General features: G+C 35.4%; 2 protein-coding genes across 2 annotated transcripts in view; one reads left to right on the top strand and one right to left on the bottom strand.

Moving 5' to 3' along the window:
- The window catches only part of ncor1 (nuclear receptor corepressor 1), a 116,055-nt gene extending 96,933 nt beyond the window's left edge, over positions 1–19,122 (bottom strand). The window contains exons 1-2 of the mRNA XM_056458225.1: positions 18,790–19,122; positions 6,065–6,250 (exon numbers count right to left, since the gene is read on the bottom strand). Of these exons, the coding sequence (XP_056314200.1) occupies positions 6,065–6,172 (108 nt within the window). The 5' untranslated portion in view covers positions 6,173–6,250; positions 18,790–19,122. The remainder of the gene's footprint in view (positions 1–6,064; positions 6,251–18,789) is intronic.
- Positions 19,123–19,474: 352 nt separating this feature from the next.
- The window catches only part of pigl (phosphatidylinositol glycan anchor biosynthesis, class L), a 49,315-nt gene continuing 44,393 nt past the window's right edge, over positions 19,475–24,396 (top strand). Inside the window, exons 1-2 of the mRNA XM_056458222.1 lie at positions 19,475–19,852; positions 19,998–20,096. Coding sequence (XP_056314197.1) covers positions 19,530–19,852; positions 19,998–20,096 — 422 coding nt within the window. The 5' untranslated portion in view covers positions 19,475–19,529. The remainder of the gene's footprint in view (positions 19,853–19,997; positions 20,097–24,396) is intronic.

The following is a 24,396-nucleotide window of genomic DNA, read 5'->3' as shown; positions in this document are numbered from 1 at the left end:
CTAGAAGACACTCACACTTCATGACCATCTGTGCTAGAGATGCTTCAAAACTGCTAACATCTCCAGAACAAACATGACCATGTCCATGTCTGCAAACAGGAAATGTGTAAATAATTGAGTAATGTGAATTAAAAAGAAGAAAACGCAGAGAGAAGAGACAGAACAGCTGGGCTCTGTTTACTTCTGCTTCTGGCCCTGAGGAATGCACTACAGTGATAACCAAATTGATTTATAATGTTGAGGTCCAGGCATTTCTGGCTTCCTTTCGTCTGAGACAGTAAGGATGTTGGGAAGTAAGAGAGAAAGTACACAAAACAACAAAAGTCATTGCTTATATATATATATATATATATATATATATATATATATATATATATATATATATATATATATATATACACATATACACACATACACGTAAATAAAGCTGGCAACTTTAAAAGTAATCTTAGCAGAAAAGGTTGGAGATGCATTTAGGTTCAAGCCAAGTAATGCAATTACTATTAAAGGTAATGAAGTTAATGGAGAAAAATAGATCAGATCTCCTGAGATAGAATATGAAGGAGAAGCTAGTGTAAAAATATCTGCTTTACTGGTAATGTTTCACTAACACAAAAAAATAAATCTATATTTCAAGTTTAAGTTATCTTTAAGTTACACTTAGATATGAAATATCACATTACATTATTTTCATACATTACATTATTCTCCATTCAGTTCTTTTCGACAGAATTAATTATACTATTTGTTAGGGCTGCATGATTCTGGCTAAAATGAGAATCCCCAGGATTTTCTCACGATTCTGTAGATGTAAAATAATTAATATGAGTAGGTTATTATTACTCATATTCTCAAACATATGGTAAAACAACAATAATATTAGGCCTATGTGTAGGTCTACTGTTGGTTAAAATGCTTAATTGTGTATAGACTTTGAATGGTGGACTTGAATTATTGTGTTTGAGACACATGCTTGTCATTGACAACATTATTAGACCATTTTTTCACTGGTAAAATCAGGCATTTGTCATTATCAGATTCCCTTGTGCATTATATTCAACATTGTATAGGCTAGAGTAGTAGAATACAGACCCCATAAACATTTATTTTTATGCACTGTGCTCACTATGAATGATACATATCTAATGCTTGTTGTAATCATAAATGCAATATGATCATTTAAATGATGTGCGCGCTAGTTTTATTTTCACTGCTGAGCGCAGTTCATATCGTGGCTGTCGTCATTTTGAGGAAAAAACAACAACAAAAAACAAACACACACATGCAAATCATACTTCCCGCGCGGCTCCCAAACGATCGCTTACCCTATCCCTGTGCAACAAACTAAACGTTATTTACAACTTTATTACCTGTAATTGACAGCCTATGCAGGTTCTGTTCACTACAGTAGGCATGGGACGACAACCGGTTTTAAGGTATACCGCGTTTTTTGAAAAGTCAAGGTTTTAAAACCGTTGAAATATTCGGTTATACCGTTCCCAAGTTTTGTTTTGTTTTTTTCGTGTTTTTTTATGACTTTTCGTATGTCAAAACAAATCTCGTTTAAAACAACATCCAGCATGCGTTAGAGCTGAATAGTGCTGAGGTTTGCTTTGTATCCAAAGAAAAGAACGATATCCAAAATTGCCTTTTCAAGTTGAAAAGAAATCTGCGTTTTTGAAACTAATTAAGACAGCAGAAGTCCCGACTTGTTTAAATTATTTAGCCTGACATTTATTGTTTCAAAATATCTGAAATGTCAAAAAAAAATATACCATGTTCAATGGTGGGGGGGTGGGGGGGGGGAGTTGTTGTTTTTAACCCAGACATTTAAATAGAATATATTTTTAGAGGAGTAATTACAATATATCGTTATATAGTGGAACCATGATATTTTTACCCAAGGTTATCATACCGTCAGAATCTTATACCGGCCCATGCCTACACTACAATAGACTACATTGGCAGGTACGCCATCTCATGCTTGACTTTGTGGTCGTGAATACATCATATGACATTTTAAAATGACATTTTTGAGGGAATTATACCTTATGAATACATTATGTGTATGCCATTTGGAGGTGTCCATGTTGCTGAGCAATGTATATAAAAGATAAATTAAGATCATGTGTAGGGGCGAATTGAAATCACAATCTTTTTTCAATTAACTGTGTTGCCCTACTGTTTGTCTTATCAAAATCAAAATAAATACTGCTGCAGAAAAAACTATAAACTAGTATTCTCAGCAGCCCTAAATGCCTAAAAAAGTTGAATGTGTTGTATAACCATATTTAATAAACACACACACATACACACAACAGAACTGCAGAGGCTCTCTTTGTAGTCTCTTACACATAGATTCTGAAAATACACAGACAATGTGTCCTGGGATTAGTCCAAGGGTCATTTTGATTTTGCTATTTAAGCATACAAATGTTATAATACACGTTGTCTTATCAAACATAACCACCAGCTATTCTTTGAAGTCCAAGGCAGAGTCAGCGAAATTGCAATGGAAACCAGCAGCAAATCCCATTTGTGGTCATATTTTCAAAGATTATGAGCAGTTACGGTTATGGAGCCCATCAGTAAAATGAGATCATTCAGCAGTAGAAATGCTTACTACGACCAATAATACATTCAACTACTAGAGCCATAAAATCTCTGTACGTGTGAACGCCCCATGACGCAGCACTTGCTATGCAGAGGTGAACTATTAAATGGGTTTGGCCTGGCTCTGGCTGTTAGGAAAAAAGTAAGTTGAGCCATTTGTCACATACACTTCAATGTTAGCAAGAAAACAAGGGCTGAGGAAAAGAGAGAGTATGATAATGACATTATGAAAAATAATGTGGGATTAAAACACATGGGTAGTTGATATTTACATTATGTTCCTAGCTTTGACAATTAGAGACGGACTGAGGGTGTAAAAACCCATTAAAACTTTATCTTGTTTATAAACTTCACTAAACACCTTGCTCTTTCCTGTGTGTAGGATTGGGTGATGCGTTTAAAATAATTTATAGATAATTGCCATAAAAATATATCAATATTCAATTATACTATCTACTTTGCCCCACATCTGCCACACTCATGCTTTAGTTCATATTAAATATAAAAAAGAACCAAGCACAATTGATGAAGAAATTTATTTGGAGAAAGAAAAAACTAATAATAAATAAGTTTTAAAATGTATAACACACACACAGACACACGCACTGGGTGAGCTCCTCAGAAAGACCAAAAACCTCTAGTGAAGCACATTGGGCATCAGTTGAGCTTAATTCTTATCTTTTTGGAGGGTGCATGGCCAGCACAAACTCAACTGGTGCTTTACGCAAATCCTTCTGGTCTGCCCCACCATCACACAATCATTAACACCTTCACACATCATCTTTTGATGCATAAAGTTTATCATGTGGCACACCACAGGCAGATGATGTACGTATATATAGATTTGTTTCTTTCTCCCACTTTCTGCAAATTTTGACAAACTTCCTAATTATATTGTGACAATTGTAATATTCTGATTCTCAAATAGGTGTATGAACATGTATTGTCATTTAAACATCGTAATATGGATATAATACTTGATCTATGAGAGATGATGGCCACTGCTATTTTAGTGGAGGGGTGTGAGCTGCTGGATGTTAATTCATCAACTTCTCCCAAAATATATTATATAAGTGACACTTTAATTGGGAAAAGAGAGTAAATATTTTAGTAACCCAAACAGTGTGTGTATCTGATGTAAAAGCACATTATTAGATTAGTTTTAAAAAATATTATTGCCCTCTCCATTAGGCATAATAAAACTAATTGTTTCTTCAATACACCACAATGCACACGATTCAGTATAAGTTCAGTAAAAGATCATAACTGGTTGTTACAAACTGACATAATTTATCTCATATGCGCTATAAATCGCAGTAGCACGCTATGGCAAGAGAGGTGAGCACCAATAAAAACCAGTGCAGGTTCACACCCATACTCTCCATAAATAAACATCCGTGTGTATTTTATTAATTGTTTTGTTTTTGTACTAATGTCTATTTAATTGTCTGAAACCTAAAATAAACGTTATTAATTTGAAAACACTGATAAATTGAGATTTACGACAAATGACATCTCTACATCTTTTTCTTGCCCAGCGTGAGCTATCACAGAAAAGCAGACTTCAGTAGTTGATCACAAGATGTGCTGACCGGTGTGATTGTATTCTCCAGGGATCAGCCAAGACTGATCACACTGGTGTGATCATGCACATTAATGGATTAAGATGCATTTTGTTTACTGATAAAATTCCACTAAAAAACAAAATACAAACACAAGGTCAGTCACATATTTTGGTCTACTTTTCTATCACTAAACAAGCCTTTCTTTCAAAAGCACACATCAGACTTTAAAATTCATCACTTTTTGTACTGATGTCTGGATATTTAACCTATTTGAAGACGTTTTGATGTATACCAAGGTGTTTATAGCCTGATTCCAGTCTGTGGTGTGACAGAGGTCCTGGCAGATAAAATGAAGCAATGTTCATTTCAATGTAGAATTACTAAGAGCACTGATGATTTGATGATTTGAGTGCAATAATTGTAAACTAAAAAATAAATAATCTTTTGGTCTTGCTGCCATGACTGTGCTTCCACCTAATTCACCGTTATGAACCCCAGCACTGGAAGGATGTAACGTAGGGAGCGGAGAACCCACTTCTGTGGTGAAAAAAATTATAAAAGTCCCTTGTAAACCAAAATTGTTTGCATCTTCCTTCAGTATGGATTTATAAACATTATAAACGGATTACAAAAGAAAACTGTTTAAAGGGACAGTTCACCTAAAAAAAAATTATTCTGCCATCATTTACTCTCCCTTTAAAAACCTGTTCAAGATGAACACGAGAAGATTTTTTTGCTAAATATTGAAAACCATTGACATCCACAGACTTCCTACTATGGATATCAATATTTACAGGTTTCCAACACTCAAAGAATTTTATAAAGGTTTTGATCCACTTTTTAATTTAATTTAGATAACGGCCAGTAAATTTTAATTTTGGGGTAAACTATCCCTTTAACAGACTTTAATGGCCTTTTGTTCAATGGACCCTTATCACATTTCCGGGTTTCTCAGTAGCAGAAGTCGTCATAGTTGGGTAAACTTGGAGCGCAGTGAATGGTAAAGTACAAACTATATTTTTTTTTTACACAATCTTATTTGATGAAATAAAAAAATAAAGAAAACCTCAAGATGGTGTTAATAAGTCTTATCAAGAAAAGAAAATTGTGTGAGATTGATAACGGCAGCCAGAAGAGAAAACAACCTCAAATTTACTTTCCTGTCCCATATACAATACAATACAATACAATATGCACATAAAATTGGTCATAAGTTTTTTGAAAATCTAAATATAAAAAACTTTCAAGGATTTAAGATGCTGATAAGCATTAAATATGTCATAACAGTTTTGTGAAAATGGTCCATTTAATGTTAATAAGTCACTTAAATAAATGCAAGTCTGATATAGGTGCATTCCTTAAAATTGTTTCCTGAATATAATAAATTAAACATTTATAATTACCACGGTCTCTTTTTGGAGTTAGACATTTTATTACTTCTTACCAGATTTTGTCAGTTTAATTTTTCATTATTATAATATTATTTTTTTATATTGTTGCTTCTATTCCATTTTCCTAAGATAATGTGCTTTGTTATGTGAAAATATACAGCCAGCCTGTTTTACAAGCTTTAACATTTATTTATCAAAAAACCCAAAAAATTCTATTTGCTAACCTTATTATATGTAATTTTTCCCAACAACCTCCTTTTTTTTAATTGAAAATTGAATGTTGTAATCCACATGATTGTGAGACATTGTTGTTAAATGATTGTATAGTCTTGTCACCCAGCCCTAGACTGATAATTCAGGATCTGCTCTGTCTGCAAAACTGAAAATGTCCAAAGTCTGACCGAAAAACAGGAAAGTTGCAGTTACAGTTCCACTTGTGCAGCATTTATGTTATGTGGTTTGTTGACATTGTAACGCGGTGCAAGTGGTTCTGACCTGTGGATGGCGTGTGGAGCTAAAGGTGTACTGCACTGAGTGTGGAGGGTAACGGCTCTGTTCGCTGCTGAAGGACCCCTGGCTGGGGGGAAAGCCCGAACTGGACATGCTGTGGCCGTCTGCTGGCCTGGAGCACAGCTACTCAATCACGGACTCAACGTTGGCATGACTGTGCTGCCAAACCACCTGAGGAAAAGGGGGAAGAGAAAAAAAAACATCAGAACATTTCAAGAGCCAAACATTCTGAAGGAGTCTGAAGTACAAAGTCTTTCCATGACCAAGCCAGAGCAAGAGCTTTAGTTTTTTTAAAGGTCTCAGGTCACAATGTGCGACTGATTGGCAGCCATTATTTATGAAGAAAACATGCTTTGTTTTTTAGGATTGCTCTGCAAATTCTCTGCTTGGGTTTCAAGAAAAGTGCTTCCTAAAAACCAATAAAACATGTAAAAAAAAAAAATAAAAAAAAATAAGTAGAATCCCCTCCTCTTTTAGAGTATAATAATGTAATGTATTTAATAAAAATAATCATAATAATAATGAGAACTAAATTATTTCAACAAGACTCGATGCAACAGTGCAGCACAGGACAATTTTGATGGTGACTTCAGGTCCATGAAATTATCCAGAGGACTACCGCAAAATGGATATATATCAAAATAAATGGACAAAAGCAAATGAAATGACATTTATCTACGCACAGAAGAAACAAGTATGCATTTAGGTCCTTTCAGACTCTCTGTGACTGTTTCTACGTGGTTTTTGTTTTGTTGAGAGCAGTGCGGCTTCAGGTCTGATCATTATCACAAAATAATCAAAAAGGTTACATTTGTATTTGCTAAAATCTAACACAATGCTGCACTTAGAATATTAATGTTTATTGTTTTCTGATCAGAAGAGAAGTATAGTTTCATTTTAGATGGTATTGTCGACTCGCCGCAGACATTTGGCTCTAATTGTATTACAATTTTCACTGTAGGTCTACATACAAACCTTTTCACGGAGCTCAGCAAAATGTTCTTTGATCAGTTATTAATAATCTGTTCAATAATTTATTAAAGTCAAACGAATTTTAAGAAAAACTAAGAAAGCAAGTCTTCACTTTTCTTGCTTAAATACAGCAGTCGGTCTCAAAGACTGCATTTACACTGCAAACCTATTGTACAGAGTCCATCATTTTACACAGTTTTGGCATGCATGAATCTAACAGAGTTGGCATTCGAGCCACAATCATAACTGATGAAGTCACTTGAATGAGTGGTGCATTATTCTCATCCTATTAAGCTACAGGAAAGCACATTCAATAACAAAAAGCTTGAATTTCATTTTAAAATTAATAAAAGTACTGGTCATGTGATAAAACTTGACATAATAATAAATGCTAAATGCATTTTAGCGCAAAACAGAATAATGCACATCTCTTAATCTAAGGGAATCCTGGACCTGTGCACAGCATTTGCTGACTCACAGCTATCTTGTGTGAAATTGCACCTGTTGACCTTAAACTCTGTGCAGGTGCTATCTGTGGCTGGACAGCATCCATCTCTCGTGACTCTTGACACGTACTCTTTGAAATAACTCAATCAATTACACATGTTTTATGAATACACTAAAAGAGATCTCCAAGATTTCTGATGAGCTCCTAATCCAGAATTACGGTTTTACAGTTTTAACATATACATGGTGGTTTTCATTCAAATTTGTTAAACAAAAACGGAACACAATGATCTATATATTGTAGAGAGCTGAAGTAGTTCCCGATTTAGGTACAAAATTTTTATCAGAGGCTGACATCCTGCTCTGCTCAACTCAGACTGTTTTTTCTGTGTGCAGCAGACTCACAGAGGGTTGTGCGTACTAGAGAATAGAAACTTGATATACATCATCACATAGCTATATTATTAATATTACGATATGGCATTATTTATCATGAAAAATGTATACAGATATTATGAAGAATGGTATATGGCACAGCCCTAATGACCAGATTACATCTTAAGAGCAGGTTTAAACATGGCCTAAATGCACAGCCCTAATATTTTCCATTTGCGTCCACTTTTGTCTTTATTAAAGAAATCGTAGGGCTTAAGATATACTGTAGAGTTTTTGATAATGAAAAGTAAACTCAAAAACAGCTCTTGTCTAGTAACTCCACAAACACTTCTCTTGCTCCATTCAAAATACATTACAGCTAATACTAAACTGTTCCACATAATGCATGCATTACCATTTTTCAAATCCCCAAAATAAATATGTTGTCTATAATCTAACGGTTTATTTATTTTGGGTCAAAAGGTCAAGGGTGCTTATTTAACTTTGAGATTATAGGTCAGGAGGCATCCGCACATGCTCAAAAGCTCCGTCTCATCTACCAAAACGAGAGGCCGTTTGCATAACCAAATCAGTCAGCAGGAATCTCCATGACTAGATCTGGCTGATGCTCTTCTGTTCAGTGTGCGCAGATTGGATTTTCCATGCACACTTCCAAATGCTTATCTGTCAGAGCCTGAGCAAGAACATGGCCTAATCAGGAGGAGATACAGCAGACCTATTGTCTGATATGTCCACACTTCGCTTTTATTCTTTGTCTCTTTCATCAGGTTTAACCTGCTTCTCAATCTTATGTTTCCATTCATGCTATAAACTCAGTCCAAAATGTCTGGAGCTAAATCAAAAGCAATTTATAAAGAGAAAAACATTAAACAGGTATACAAAGTAGCATTGAAAAAGGATCAAACACTGGCACTTAAATTCTATGCTAAAACACTGAGCAAAAGCTAAATATTCAGAACTGGAGAGCATACAGAAATCATGGCACTCTCACATCCTGCAAAATCCAGGATTTGTCAGAAACATCTGCATCACTGATGTCATTTGGCCTATCGGCATCACCACATAGAAGAAATAGTAAACCGACTAGGGATGGGCATTTCTGATCATTCTTCATTTAGATTAATCCTAAGGTTTGACAAACGATTAATCGGGGGTGGAGCTTAATCAAGAGGCCGGGGCGTGTGTGCATCATAGCAACAATTAAATAACATTTAATTTGAAATATATATATATATATTTATTTAAAGCCCTGTTAAAAATGGCGTTGATAAAACTATGACAGGATTCAGAAAACAATTAAATCAACGCTGTTTGGTTATTAAAAATCACCATCAATATTGGTTAACACAGTAAACATTTAAAGAAGTGTGAGCAGTGGCGTATTTACGCATGGACAAGTAAAAGCTTTGAGAAAAAGCTTTGAGATACAATTTACTTTATGCAAGTGTATTAATTTAAAGTAATAATCCCCGAATAAAGACCTTAGAGGCCATTCACATTTGGCGTATTTTGCATGCGCAAGTTTGTTATTCTCTATGCGCAACCGAAACAATGCTGGTGAAACCTATGAATGGTGGAAAAACATATTTCTGTAATTGTGTATCCGGGTCTCCACATTTGCCATGGCCTCTTTTGGTTTTTAACAAACTTATGCTTCAGGTTTTCCAAACCTTTTAACAAAAAAACTTTCTACTTTCCCACGGCTGTTGCAATTTATAGCCAAGAATTATTGATCATTAGGTTATCTCTAGGATCACAGATCATAAAGATGTCTGTACAGTCGTACTGTTTCAGACAAACCTCTTCAAAGTGTTTCATATTCAACTCAAATCAAACGTGGCGCCACGCGCACTGTTCGCTCGAGTCTCAAAAAATACCGTGCGCACCGCCAGCCGAAATCATGCGCGCAGAAAACCATTCCCACGCGCCTTACGCACTGCTCTGCTGCGAGCTTTGCAAGTCGACAAAACTAAAGTTATAATTTGATGATGATGATCTTATTTTGACTATATGGCTATGAAGCAGAAAGGAGAGATGATGAATCGGTGAGGTAAGACTTAATAACAATAATTCTCAGCCGTGAGTCAAGTCTAAGACAACAGATAATTACATAAAAGATATTTTTTGCATTCTATAGAATTGTCTTTAATATTCAAGCAAAAGATTTCTAAAGAGATCTTAGCAAATCACTCGAGTTGTCTTTAAATTTTTGCAGTTAGGCTACATGTAGGATTTATTTCTGTTATTATATATTTAGAATAATAATTGCATAATATTAATAATGATAGTTATCCTTATTATTATTTATTTCTAAGTACATTTCTAAAAGCAGGTGGTTCGCCCAGGGTGCCATTTAAACTAGAACCGCCACTGACGTGAGGCATGTAGGTTTTCTATATGACGCATTGTAAATAAAATTAATCATAAAGCCTAGAGACACAATATGAAAATGTTATATTACAAATTGTGTTTATCTACACAAAATGCATGTGAGCTTGAACTACATGCCATCCAGAAAGTGGATAGGGTTCGCCCGTTTACAGATTGAAGTTGCAGGAACAGCTAGGTACCACTGGGCAAGGGTGCTTAGCCTTGCAAATCGAGACTCAATTACTTTGCACCACAATAAAGGATCCGCGTTTAGAGAGATGCATGGCTCCCTGAAGTAGCTTTCGGTTTTGGTGTCACCCGCCATAGTCCTCGCTGAAAAGAGTGTCGAGACACGGCATGCACATGACAGCTGAAAGTATCACACACCAGATGCGCAAATTCGCATGGTATTTAAAATTAAACTATTCAGATGGCGCTCTGTGGCACGGCAGAAATATTAAGTGTCCTTCGTGGTTGGGCACCGCTGTGTACCCTGATAAAAACATGACTGCGTGGGCCGTGGCGCGACACATCGCTTCTGGTGTGTGACCCCCTATTCTGGATTTGTGCCCAGGTCTCGCCTCTAGACCGCAACTCCCTGCAGCCATAACCAATCAAATATCAAACTACCACCCAAATACCAGCATAACCAATCAGAAAGAATAAAAATGAATTTAATTTTAGAGCCAATCGATCATTGTTTTCATGCTCGATCGCCGCTGATGCGTTCGATTAATCCAATAATTGTGCACATTCCCAAAACTGACACCCTGGACATCATTTATAAAGCAAAGATTGATTTTTCAGACCCAATATCTATATCCACAAGTTTAAAACTTTTAACTCAAATGTAAAACTTTAAAGCAAGTGTCACCAAACTTGTCTCTAAAGGGCCGGTGTCCTGCAGATTTTTGCTCCAACCTGAACAAGCTTATCAATGTCTCACTAGGTATACTTGAAACATCCAGGCAGGTGTGTTGAGGCAAGTTGGACCTAAACGCTGCAGGGACACCGGCCCTCCAGGACCAAGATTGGTGAGCCCTGCTTTAAAGTGAAGTAGGGCTACATGATATGAAAATTGATATTGCATGGACAAAATAAAATGTCAATCTTTTTATATTTTGCTCTATTGTTCATTTCATGGTGTCACAAAATACATTGCTTACGGTAATCAAGGCTTAACAATAAGAATGGACGCGATGACTGGAGCCAGTTTGAGTGATGCTCAAGACAGAAGACAGGATTGACATAAGACTTGACATCAGTCGAGAATAAGTACGTCTGACAAAAAATGCTGGCATGAGCAAAAGCAAATAGGTAAAATCATATCAAGTGCGAGAAGCAGATATGAAGTAGAAACTAGGCATGGGCTGGTATAAGATTCTGATGGTATATAACCTTGGATAAAATTATTACCGTTTCATGATTACTGTTCTAAAATAAGTTCTTTTTAAACATCTGGGTAAAAGAAAAAAAAAAACTTTCACATTGACCACATTATAATTCATTTTAAGAAACATTTTAAATATTTTGGAGCCGTAAACATCTCAGGCTAAGTAATTCAAATGAATCATTGACTTCTGCTGTCTTCATTAGTTTCAATAACACAGATTTCTTTACAACTTGAAAAGGCATCTTTGGAGATCTTTCTTTGGATATAATCTAAGCCACTGCACTGTTCAGGTCTGTAGCATGCTTGTATGTTGGTTTATAGCGGTTTTGCTTTTCAAATGTTTTCTAAATTAGGGGCTGAGCAGTAGCTTTTGATGTGGAGAGTCCTTTTCTGCTGGAGATAGTGTTGCCCTTAAAATCTAAATAAAATAGTCATTAAAAAATTACATATAGTGTAGGAACAGTATAACAGAAAATATTTGCAGCTTGACTTTTCCAAACCACTGTAAACTTTGAACCGGTTGTCATCCCATGCCTAGATTCTTTCTTTTTATCACATTTAAAATATATATATATATATATATATATATATATATATATATTATATATATATATATATATATATATATATATTATTTAACAAAATGGTTAGGACTTGGTTGTGTCAACAGCTGAAGTAAAAAAAAAACAACACAATCTCACGGCAATTCGTAACTTTTTTTTAGTGGCTAATTCGTACGATCTAATTCGTACAATTTAGTACGATTGCTCATCCTCCAATGACGGTTGGGTTTAGGGCGGGGTTAGGTGCCACGCCTCCTTTTTAAAATCGTACCATTTCGTACGACTGAACTCATACGAATTCGTACGAATTAGCCACTAAACTGTCAAAACGTAAAATACTTACGTTTTCTCGTGAGATCAGGCTGAAAAAAAAACATACAGTTGACTGTACAACAGATATGGTTTAGCTGGACTATGAGCGAATGCATAATTTGACAGGTTTGGTTCAATTAGAGAAATTGACTTTTGAATTTATTGTCATATCAGCTTCTCTGGTATTTTATGGCAAAACCAGATTAAATGTACAACATTTTATGAATGTCCTTTTTCTATAATGTTAAAAAATTATAACAATAAACAAATATCAATAGCAATAAAAAATAGATAGGAAAATCTAAAACGGTTTAAGATTCAAAGTTTAGGCTTCACGTTCAAAAACATTTCCCTTAAAGTCTCTTTTCAGATAAAAATTGTTGTCTTTCAACTGTGGTGCAACAGCTTTGTTAGTGTGGTTCATCTGTGTGTGTGCTGCTATCCAATCCATGGTGTGCACCAAACAAGCATGACACTCAAACAACAGACTAGCATAAGAATGTAACATGGACATCTAAATAGGATGATAAATTAACTGATAATATGACATTAATTGTATCAAAAGTGATTTGGGAGTACTATTTGAAAAATCACAATTGGGACAAAACCTCTCCAAAACTAGAGTCAACGTGGCAGCTTGCCTCTGCGTATTTTCCGGTGCTTGCTCTCACACTGGAATTACCATGCCACACTTGGCCACAGACACAGCAGCACAACAGTTGCACGTCCTGTATTCCACACCACTGTCCCTCGGCCAGCACATTAGGCAATGCTTATAAAAACCAACAGCAATGAGAAATGGAAAAAAAAACAGGCCTGGCACTCTTCACAGGCACACTGTATCTCTCCTGATGGCGAGCATAATTAAGCTGCAAGTGGTGCTGCAAACAGAGCTGCAGGGTCAAGATATAAAGAACGAGAGGTGTTGTGTTATACTATAAACAACCACTCGAAGGACCAATGAGTGTTACAATAGAAGTAGGGAAGTTCTGATAAGGTTTTCGATATCTGAGCTCAGAGTATCGGCCGATACCAAGTAAACAGTTGTGTATACTACAAGCCCTGTATAAAATGAGAAAATAAATGTATGATGTGCTTTAGACTTATCCGTTAATAAAATAAGAGTATTTTTATTATCTGACATTCGTATTAACAGGCATTCAACAGTAATAGTATTTACTGTGCTTTACTAAAACAAGTTTAGCTACAACACATTAGCTATGTTTCCATCCACATATGTTTATGCCCATTTTGAAAATGTGCATGGAAAACATATGCGCATAACTGAGTAGGATAAACCTTTTAAATCGATAAGAAAAGATGCACATAAACTACTATGGAAACACTTTTACAGAACAAAAACCCGCAGGCTAACCCTAACCATTTCAGTATAAGTGTTATTATATTATTAATGACCTCCAGAATCAAGAGCATCTGTGCTTTGCGTCTCACACCTTCAAACGCCACCGCACGTTCATTGCATGTCAGGATTGCCTTCTTAGGTACAAGTCATTTATTAAATGAAGTAATAATTCACACAGCTTCTCCTACCGCAGCAAATTCCGTTTTTGACAATTTTGTTCGATTTGACTTGTTGGATCGAAGCGCTGCTTTATTCGCACGCTTTTATGCGATAATCCAGTTTTGCGTATAAAATTAATTAGCATTTTTGGTGGAAACATAGCTATTGTAAACTGAAAAAAAAATCTATTCATTTTTTACAGTATAACCGTACAAAAATCAGTGCAAAATATTTATATAAAATTTATTTAAATAATATAGAAAAATAAGCTCTTTGAAACTTAAAATTCCAGAAACTAAAATAGTGCATTTCCCTCTTCATCTTGACTGCTCTAACATTGGTTGTTGTGGCAACAAAGCACAACTTCCTGTGTTTGCTTTCAGAGTAGCGTGACTCTGGGTTTGCAGAGTTAAGCAAAGCTAGTGGGCATATGTCTCAATTAAAAAGATGGTATCAGATCGGCTTAGGGTTTGCAATATTCGTCAATACCTATGGCAGAATTTTTGCAGTATCGCCGAGTTTGTCCGATACTAGTATAGGTATAGGAACAAGCCTTTAAGTAGACCTAATGTGATCATTCAATTACAGCCAAGTGCATTTTTAAGATGATTTCAGATTGTATATTATTTCAGATAACCATATCTTGATTCCTTTAGATGTCACAAAGGGGATGCATTAAGGTTATGCACTAATACTATATTGAAATATCACAAATGTGGATATTACAATATACACATTACAATAGCTTGCAATAAATTTGAGATTTAATAAAAAAAGTATTTGTGTGTCTGCTATTAGCACACCCTCTGAAAATAAATATAGCACATCCAAAAAATGTTATATAACCAAGCAATCAAGTCGAGTTAAGAAAGGAGTAAAACTCTGCATCAAATGTTTCTTGTTTTCAAGTTTGTTCTTGATAAAAACAACTCCAGGCAATTGAAAATACGTGTGCAAGCCTACATTTTAGCAAAACGTAAAATAAGTTGCTCTGTGTACAGTTAGTTGCACGTTTGAGATGACAAATCCACTAGAAAGCACTGTGTACATTTTTTCAAATCTCAAATAAGTTACATAGGGTACATTTTGTTACACATTTCAGAAACATGTCCCTCTTGTAAATGTCCATGGTTTGATGTACAGATCATGAAGCGAAAGACTGACCTAAACCCTTCCTCAAACACAAACAATAGTGTTTTTTAAAGCAAAAGAATAAGACAATTTCACTGCAACCACATAGTTTAATTTTGCTTTACATTGCTTTCATCGCTCTTGTGGAACTCTGCTCGAACCTGAGTGCTCACAAGTTCAAAACCATACAAAGAGACCTACCAAACAAACCAACCTAACCAGTAAAGCTGAGCATATTGAGATAGAAACGTGAAGCAAATGCTTAATGGGCATCGTTAAGGTATTTTGTGGAATTTAATTGGTGTTTTGCATAAACTGTAAATAATCTTTTATTCTACGATAATATGTCCCTGAAAATATCATTAGTGTTAAAAAAAAAATTGTTGGCAAGTTAATGAGAAACTGCAGAAAACCATAAGCTGAATTATAAACGACACACGCAAAAAAATAATAATCACAAATCTGCGATTGTCTTAAATTGTTGTAAATCCTTATAGCATTTGTTCGATAAAAAAAAAATTAAACTGCTTTCATTTGATTCAACAGGATTAATAGACACATGAATATGCCAACATATGGTTTACTTGAGTTCTTATTATTATAATGTCTGATAAAGCATGTAATGATGCAACGCCTTTATAACTGCTTACAATGCTATTGGGAAGTATTGAGTATGTGGTATTTTTGCACATGCTTTCAGGTTTAGCATTAGCAATATTTACTACAAAAGGCCGGAGCCGAAGCTACACGAACAGCTGTCAATATGGCAGAATGATTCTTTTACTACCGCATGCAATATTGCGTGTAGTTTGGCAGAGCACTATCGCTTTAAACGCTGCTCCAGATGAACATACCTGCTGGAGAGTTACTGCTGATTACAAAGCCGGCTTTATAGACAAAAGCACACAACAATCTCATGCAATTCATCGTTCAGCCCTACTGTTCATTTTCAGAAGTTGCAGTGATGCTTTCTTTTCCCTGAAACATATGTTGGTTATAATAATGAAACGTGACTAGGCCCATCACGATAAGTGATTTTTGTTGTGCGATATGTTTTATATATAAAATTATTCAATTTGTGTTAAGTGATATTATTGTCAAATTAAAACCATTTTATGTCACTTATAATATAATGATTATACAACAACATAATAATGCAAAAAGGTTATAAAGATTCTGTCATTTAATGTTAAGAAAGTAAATGTCCTTAATGATATTTGTAAATGTGTCACTTTTCTAGAAGTGGGCAGCAGTTTTGAAAGGGAGCTCATTTGGACAACTTCCAAACCATTAGTAGTTTTCAGAAGAATCAATGTCAAAACTCTAAGAGTTCACTGAACTCAGTGACACCTCCTTTAGAGATCATATGTTATGACATTAGTTTCTATGTAAACATTATGGGTAATTTATATATATAGTGCATCATTAAAAATGATTGAGTTCACGTCTGTATTGTGGTCATGTCCATGTATAGTCAATATATTGATTACTGTGACAGGCCTAATCATGACAAACAAAATCCACACAAAACTGTGAAATGTGTAGTATTACACCCTAGTCTACACTGTATATAGTGTCCTCCATTTGAGATCACTGTCAAAAAACCTCTCTTAATACAGGGCATTAGAATTCAGAACTGCCAAATCAACCCAAGTCTGCCACCTTATGAGGAAACAAAGTCTGGGCTGTAGGTGCGAATGATAACTACATTTTTTTACACCTTCTGTGGTTATGAACATGCTCGCTGCGACCTTCTGCCTCAATGGCAGTGCATGTGCTCGGTGTGTACCCTTATCAATAGATCTGAAAGTGTTTCCTATTTTAAAAAAATAATCTTTTTAGACATTTTTAACATGAAGTTGATGCTAACCAAGAAACAAGTCGGAAAGCAGGTGATTGGGCATATGCAGAAGGACTTTTAATTTGTCAGTAACCTGGGTCAAGCACTTCTGGTGAACAGTATGCTTTTACAGAATCGGTGCGTTTAAGGTCTATTTTCTTTAAAAATCAATGATCTCCACTGCCTGATTTATATACGATATAAAGTGGGTCTCAGATTGTGTGAAAAGCACTGCATTAAATTAAATTTTCCAAAGCTATGTCTTTAAAATATGAACATTTATTTTACTCCAGTATTTTCAACGGCAATTCTGCACTCTCCTGCTGATCCTGACAGCGCATGTGTGAAAATGTCTTTTCATCTCGTTTTACGCTTGAACAACTAAATGAATGCTGAAGTCTATTTAACTGATTATATTTTGATTACATTACAACACCGATGCAGTGAAAGAAACCGTATAAAATTTTAAAAAGTCACATTAATCGTTCACTGGAAGATTATCGGTATGGGAAGAAACACTAGCTGTGGATATACCCTATTACGACAGGCTGTATTCAGTCTCATCATTAGAGTACTTTTCAACACGTTTACACCCTACTAACCAATCATGAGAGGTTGGCAGTTTGAACTAGTATTAAAAGTGTTGAAAGGTACTTTTCATCTAACACATGTGTCTTGTGACCCCCTGAGAAGAAGAAAAAATTCGTATTAATGTTAACTGTATACAGGAGGGTGCTACACTCGAGAAATTGCCAACACTGCTTGATAAAAAACAAAAACACTGGGTAATTTTTTTCTCTTTCCCAGGCATGTCAATGCAATATGTACACACAACTCTGAATGCCTCTGGTAAAACAGTACGAATTACAGTAATGTGTAATCTTTAAACATGGATTACAGCACTATTTCTAAACAGAACAAGTTATAAGCATGACCATTAGTTAAAAACAATATAAAGATGCAAATTTATATATATATATATATATATATATATTATATATATATATTATATATATATATATATAATATATATATAGATAATTGGGAAAAAATATAATACAATAATTTATTTTACCAAACATACCAATGCAACATTTTAAGTTACAGAAGTGTAATCTTGGCACATTGATATTTATATGTACACATGAGAAATACAATAATCAATGTTTACCATCATGTGTCCATGTGTAAAAGATACAGATCACTTATACTGTGAAAAGTATAACAGCACAAGTTTAAACTTTAGGCAATGCTCAAAATGCTTCAAACGTGACATGCTAAATGCAGCAGGTTTCACATTTAGCACTAAATTAATCTTGTTCCAAGCACGACTTTACAGACTACTCGAGTTTGCACATAATTTAAGAACCCCACATGAACCTGAAGGCTTGTGTATATGGCAAAACTTAGATGATGATTTTCAGCAATAAACTCCAGGCTGTGTGGTTTAAACTCACAATAATAGCGTTAGCCAGCAAGCTACCAATAGTTCATCCGAGAAACACCATTTAACCGGAAACCACACACACAAGCGAAATATCTCAATAAGACAAAGGTGTAAACCAACCGGGAAATAAATTCTGTAGGTTAATACAAGATGCAAAAAGAGACTGGAGAGAGTTTAAGGCAAAACCGTTAGCTGAATGTTTCACCTTTGCATTCAAACCCTCGTCGCCATCTTGAATATAAGCGCTTAGCTCAGACTAGCCTGCATGAAATCCACAACAAAGCGCTCAAAATATTTAGATTAAATACTAAACTCACCTCATGTCCTTAGAAAGACTCAAATAAGCTCTGAAGGAGTCTGTGCTGTTCAAACGAGCGGTAATGTAATTTGTAGCAGTGAGACTGCGCGAGCCCTCTAACACGCACACAAACGCACACACTTAAACACACACACTAAACACAGGCTAACGTTAGTTATTTGTCCTCACTGAGCCGTGGATGTAAGTTCAAGTCGCCTTCTATCTCATTTCGCGTCAGAAATTAATATACGTCACGAGAGTACCGGTCTCTGCTTGCTAAACGCCCGGTGGTTTGCATTTTGTGCAGCTCTGGTGCACCAGATGAGACGGACTGAAAGTTTTTCCTCTAGCAAACAGGATGAAACGGTGTGACGTTCAAACTCTCCCCACAGGCGGCCTTCACCCCACCCAAAGTTCACTCTCCGTATTTTACTGTACAGCAGAATTACAGCGAAATAGATGTTTGATAATAATTATCATTTAGAAACCAATTAATTCGCGTTTCAATAATTATTTTACACTTGCTTCCGCCTTTGAAATAATTCAAATTAAACGTGTTTGTTAAATATAAATGCATTAATTCCGTCGTGCAATTGTTGTTTGCTACTCTAAAAATTGTACGAGTCGTATAAGTTGGAAGTAAAAATAATATTAAAGTTTTTAAAATTGTCCAGTCTTATTAGTGTAAACAATCCGATCTGTAGGAACCATTGACGAGGAGACAATGTTCCGCACGGGCTTTTTCATGGCGCGGTCGAGATGTTTGTTTTCCTTACCATTTTATTTGTCTTGGTGGCTTACGCTGTCTTTATAAAGTTTGTGTATTACAGACAGAGTCGGTCATGGCCACACGTATTGAATAAAATATCCACCCCTTTATACACAGTCGGAAACTCGAGGTTTTGCCCAGCGCAGGAGAGGTCCGGCGCGCTCTTTCCAAATTCAGAGGATGAGAATCCGCGCGAGACTCGAGCTCTGTTAGTCACTGCACATCCAGATGATGAATGCATGTTCTTTGCACCTACAGTCTTAAAGCTAGTTGAATCACGAGCAGCCGTGTATTTGTTATGTTTGTCAACAGGTAGGTTTACTATTCTGTCAATAAATTAATCTCTTTCTGTTTGTACTCTGAATGGATTTAATAAAGAAATCTGAACTTCTGCAGTAGTATTTGTAAAAGTTGTACATGCAGAAGAGACACATTAAATGTTTCTGCAATGCTCAGGGCAATTACAACAATCAAGGACTGCAGCGCAAAAAGGAACTGCTGGACAGCTGTGCGGTTCTGGGAATCCCAGCCAACCATGTCTCCATCATAGATGACAAGTAAGAGCAGCACACAGGACATACAGTAGTTCAGATAAAAAAAAAAAAAGAATTCTGTCATCATTTAGTGTCTCCTATACTGTCAAAAATCCTCTTTAAATCTCCTTCTGCAAGAGTCATCTTAACAATCATTGTGTTGAAAATTGAATTGTACCAAGGAGGAAACAAATTAAGAGGATTGAAATCATGAAGCAGCATGATGATGAAATCTTAGTATCTCTCTGCAGACATATGAAGAAACTTTTTTACAAAAAATATATATATATACTGGCTATAATAACTGTTGAAAATACATTCAAATCAGTTATATTGTGAAATATTGTTTGAATGTAAGCAATGATCTATGTAAAATAATGTTTCCGAAAACTACCAAAAAGTTTGAGTAATTTCCAAACATGATGTTTCTGTTAGGGCTGTGCGATTTGGAGAAAATATCTAATTGCTTTTTTTGACAGATATTGTGATTTCGATTTGATTTGCAGTTTAATTCTGCAGTCAAGCTTAAGCTCAGTAATCTGTATCGTAGCTTCTTGCTGCTAAAATGCAGTGAGTGTTAGTTAAATAGAGCAACTGAAAAGATATTAACTTAAACATTTATTCAAATTTATTTTTAAATACTCAGAAATAAAACACAAATTTTTCTCTAGAGCAAACAGTAAACACAAATAAAATGACCTTACCTTTCTGTAAACAAGTTAAACTCAAATTAGGGAGATACTGTAGCTTATTAAAACAAACCAAAAAAAATAATTATAAAAATACAGAACACTAAGCAAACTAACATGGCTGAAACAACTCTGAAATTGTACTTTGCTGTTGCTTGCTACTAGATTTGACTGTCACTGGCAATACTTTCAGTTGACTTGTAGAGTGAGACACTCATCACTCAGTTGTGCTCACACAATTGGCTAGTAAGACAGCCAGCAGTCACATATTTGCTCTGGGCAGGGGAAATTAAATAATACAACTATATTTCATATCGCAGCCTCTTGCGATTAACTTATCGCAACGTTTCAATCGCGATGTGATTCTGATTAATTGCACAACCTCGTTTCCATACATGTAATTTTTTTTTCTCTTACATTTTTGTACATTTAACAAAAAAAATTCGTTTTTCCAAATAAACTCTTAATGTTTTATTTAAAAGGTCCCAGTTGTTAACAATAGCATTATCATTAACCAGTAAACACAAACAAAGTCTGTTAATTACAACATTAACAAATACTACTTTCAATTGAATAACAATGTAATAGTTAATGAAAATGATTTAACATGAATTAACTACGAACAGCTGTATATCTATTAATTAAAGTGAACAAAGTATATGCTGTATATACTGTATTCTGTAACAAATGGATTGCTTTTAAAAAAAAATTGTAGAAACCAATACATACCATTCAAAGGGTAGTATAAAATAAATAAAGTTTCAATCAAATTCATCCAAAGTGACTATAATAGAGCTCGGGAATCTATCCACAGTGTGTTGCTGTCAGATGGGCACAGATGCAGAGGGGGCGGATCCAAAGTGAATCAAATAAATTAACGAGTTTATCAGTAAATTAATGATAAATTAATGTATTAATGAGCTGCTGCAAGAAAACATTTCCATATTTGACTTTATTCTTTATTTGTAGTACGAACGCATACAATTTAATACCAATGAGTGTATTTATGAAACAATATATTAATAGAGATCAATGGGAATCAGGCACCCTTGTCCTAAATACCCAGAATGCATTGTGCAGAAGCAACACACACACATACAGTCATATTATATTTGTTCGACAATAAAACACTTGCTAATTTAGTGTTGGAGGTTTCATGGCTAAATGTGACCAATTAGCAGAGTAATAGCATAGTTTTGCTTAAAGTATTGCAATCCACAACAACATTATGGGTGACATATCAGAGGATAAATTGTTGGTGTGTGTCTCGCTGGCACATCTGTGAACAAGACAGCAGGTCTTTGTGATGTATCAGGAGCCATATATATATATATATATATAATTTATTTTTTTTGTATATGTAAGAGTATTATAACCTGAGTGTTATAATTTCTGCACAGTTCATTTGCCTCTAATGAATGAACATGATAAAACCTTTTTCTTGATGATTAAGATCTTCACCATAGTGCACTAAAGCTAATAAATATTCTGTCAATCCAGCTCACAAAAAAGAAATAAGCCCTCTGCTCCTAGTAGGGGTGTTTAATTTGTTTTTTTAAACAAACATTTTGTACCAGTTTGGTCGTGCCCTGAGGCTTCAGCCGCAGCGAGGACCCATTGAGAGTGTGTCACGCTGGGTCTGACCCCTCCTCTTCTCCCCTTGTTGCCCTGTGAGCAAACAGTGGTCAAGCTACAAATGAAGCCCCTCCATTCTTGTCACAACAGAAGCACAGACAGCTCAAGCTGATGTATGAGAGCTCGCTCGGTCACCAGAGGACATTAACGACAGGCCAGGAGACTAAAAGAGGGCAATACTCCACCCCCTCTGCCAACTCTGTACTACTGACACAGCTTGAACAAATGAGTTCATGAGCCAGGATTGTCTAAAATATTCATTGTGATATTGTTAAATAAGCAATTAACAATATCACTTTGATGATATTTTTTGCATCTGTGTGGTGTTCATGGCTGAATGTTTAATGTTTGCATGATTTATCATCATCTTTTCTCTTTCGCTCCATTTTAGCTCATATTTCCAAAACACAGGCACCCTCCCCCCCCATTGCTTTCCTGTTCCAAAGTTCAGTTGAGATACAGATCACCAGCAGTAGACAATTTATCAAGACACTTATTGGTGATATATACTATACATGTTAAACACTTGAAGTCAATAGGCCTTTTAAAAATACATAAATTTGTTTAATCATTAAGTATGAAATGCAACAACATTTATTCATCATCAACATCATTTAAAAAAAAGATTTATATGAAATGTATTAGTTAAAATTTTAGTAGAAGGATTTGTTTTGCATTCTGTATTATTTATGTTTTATTATCTAAACATTGGGGCTGCATGGTGACACAGTGGGTATCCCTGTCGCCTCACAGCAAGAAGGTCGCTGGTTCGAGCCCCAGCTGGGCCAGTTGGCATTTCTGAGTGGAGTTTGCATGTTCTCCCTGTGTTTGTGTGGGTTTTCTCCAGGTGCTCCGTTTTCCCTCACAGTACAAAGACATTTACTATAGGTGAATTGGGTAAGCTAAATTGTCCATACTGTATGTGTGATTGTCCTGGTTCTCCAGGTTGGGGTGTTGAACGTTGGGCTAATGACCCACCTCGTAAAATTGTTACGAAACCCCAACATTGTGCGACTATATATCAACTTCGATATAAACGGCCCTGGGAGTATCTAAACATTGATGGTAATGGTAATAAATGTATTTCAAGCAAGTCTTGATGAAAGATGACATGACGTTGAAGTCTGGACTGGCCACTAAAAGTACATTTTTAAAATTAGATTTAACACAAACATCCAAACTCAAAAGTTATTTTACTTCCTCATATTTCTCAATAATGCAGTTTTTGGCTGCATTTGAGCAAATTTGAACTTCGAACAAAGTTCTACACTTATTTCGTGAACTGCTTGAAGTTACTGTAAGCCCCTTGCTATAGGTCGTAGTGTACACTGCAGTGATTCTACAAGGAAAGTGTGTTAAACTGAGATCTTTAGTCAGAAGATACATTTTAATCAGAACATTTCGGAATCACAATATAAGTAGAACCCGAATGACAGTATTCTCTACAGATTTTTTTTTTCAGGTCACTTTTAACTACTGCATGTTTATGTCTGCGTTGTGGAACTGGCATTAGCCATCATTAGATGTTTCTTTATACGAGACTCAAATGTTGTAATATCACCTGAAGTTCTGCCAGGCAGTGTGCTGTCGCTGCATTTATGCAAACCAGCTGCGTGTGTGTGTGTGGAGAGAGATCATTTTAGACATGGTTATGAAATGTTGTCTCTTTAGAACATACTTCTTTCTGCTGCTAAGGAGAAGCAAGCAGTGACAAGATTTGTGGATTTTCAAGCATTTATAGCAGTTTCGTTTTTGTGCTGAGTAAACTAAATCCTTTTTATTTCAAAGACCCTAAATCCACATTTGGAAAAATTGAGCTATAGGAAATAATCCTTCAGCAGTTCACATACCACAGTCACTGTGTGCTTGATTTGGGATTTCAGCTTGCCCCTTGATTGGAGGAGAAAAAAAGTGTTAGGATTTTTGACTTGTAAAGTTCTCAGAGTTTAGTAAGGTTTGCGCTTAAATTGTGACTTAAGGAAAATCAACTTAATGGACAT

The sequence above is a fragment of the Danio aesculapii genome, chromosome 5, assembly GCF_903798145.1.
Source record: "Danio aesculapii chromosome 5, fDanAes4.1, whole genome shotgun sequence".
Taxonomy (NCBI): domain Eukaryota; kingdom Metazoa; phylum Chordata; class Actinopteri; order Cypriniformes; family Danionidae; genus Danio; species Danio aesculapii.
This window is presented reverse-complemented; position numbering and strand designations above follow the sequence as displayed.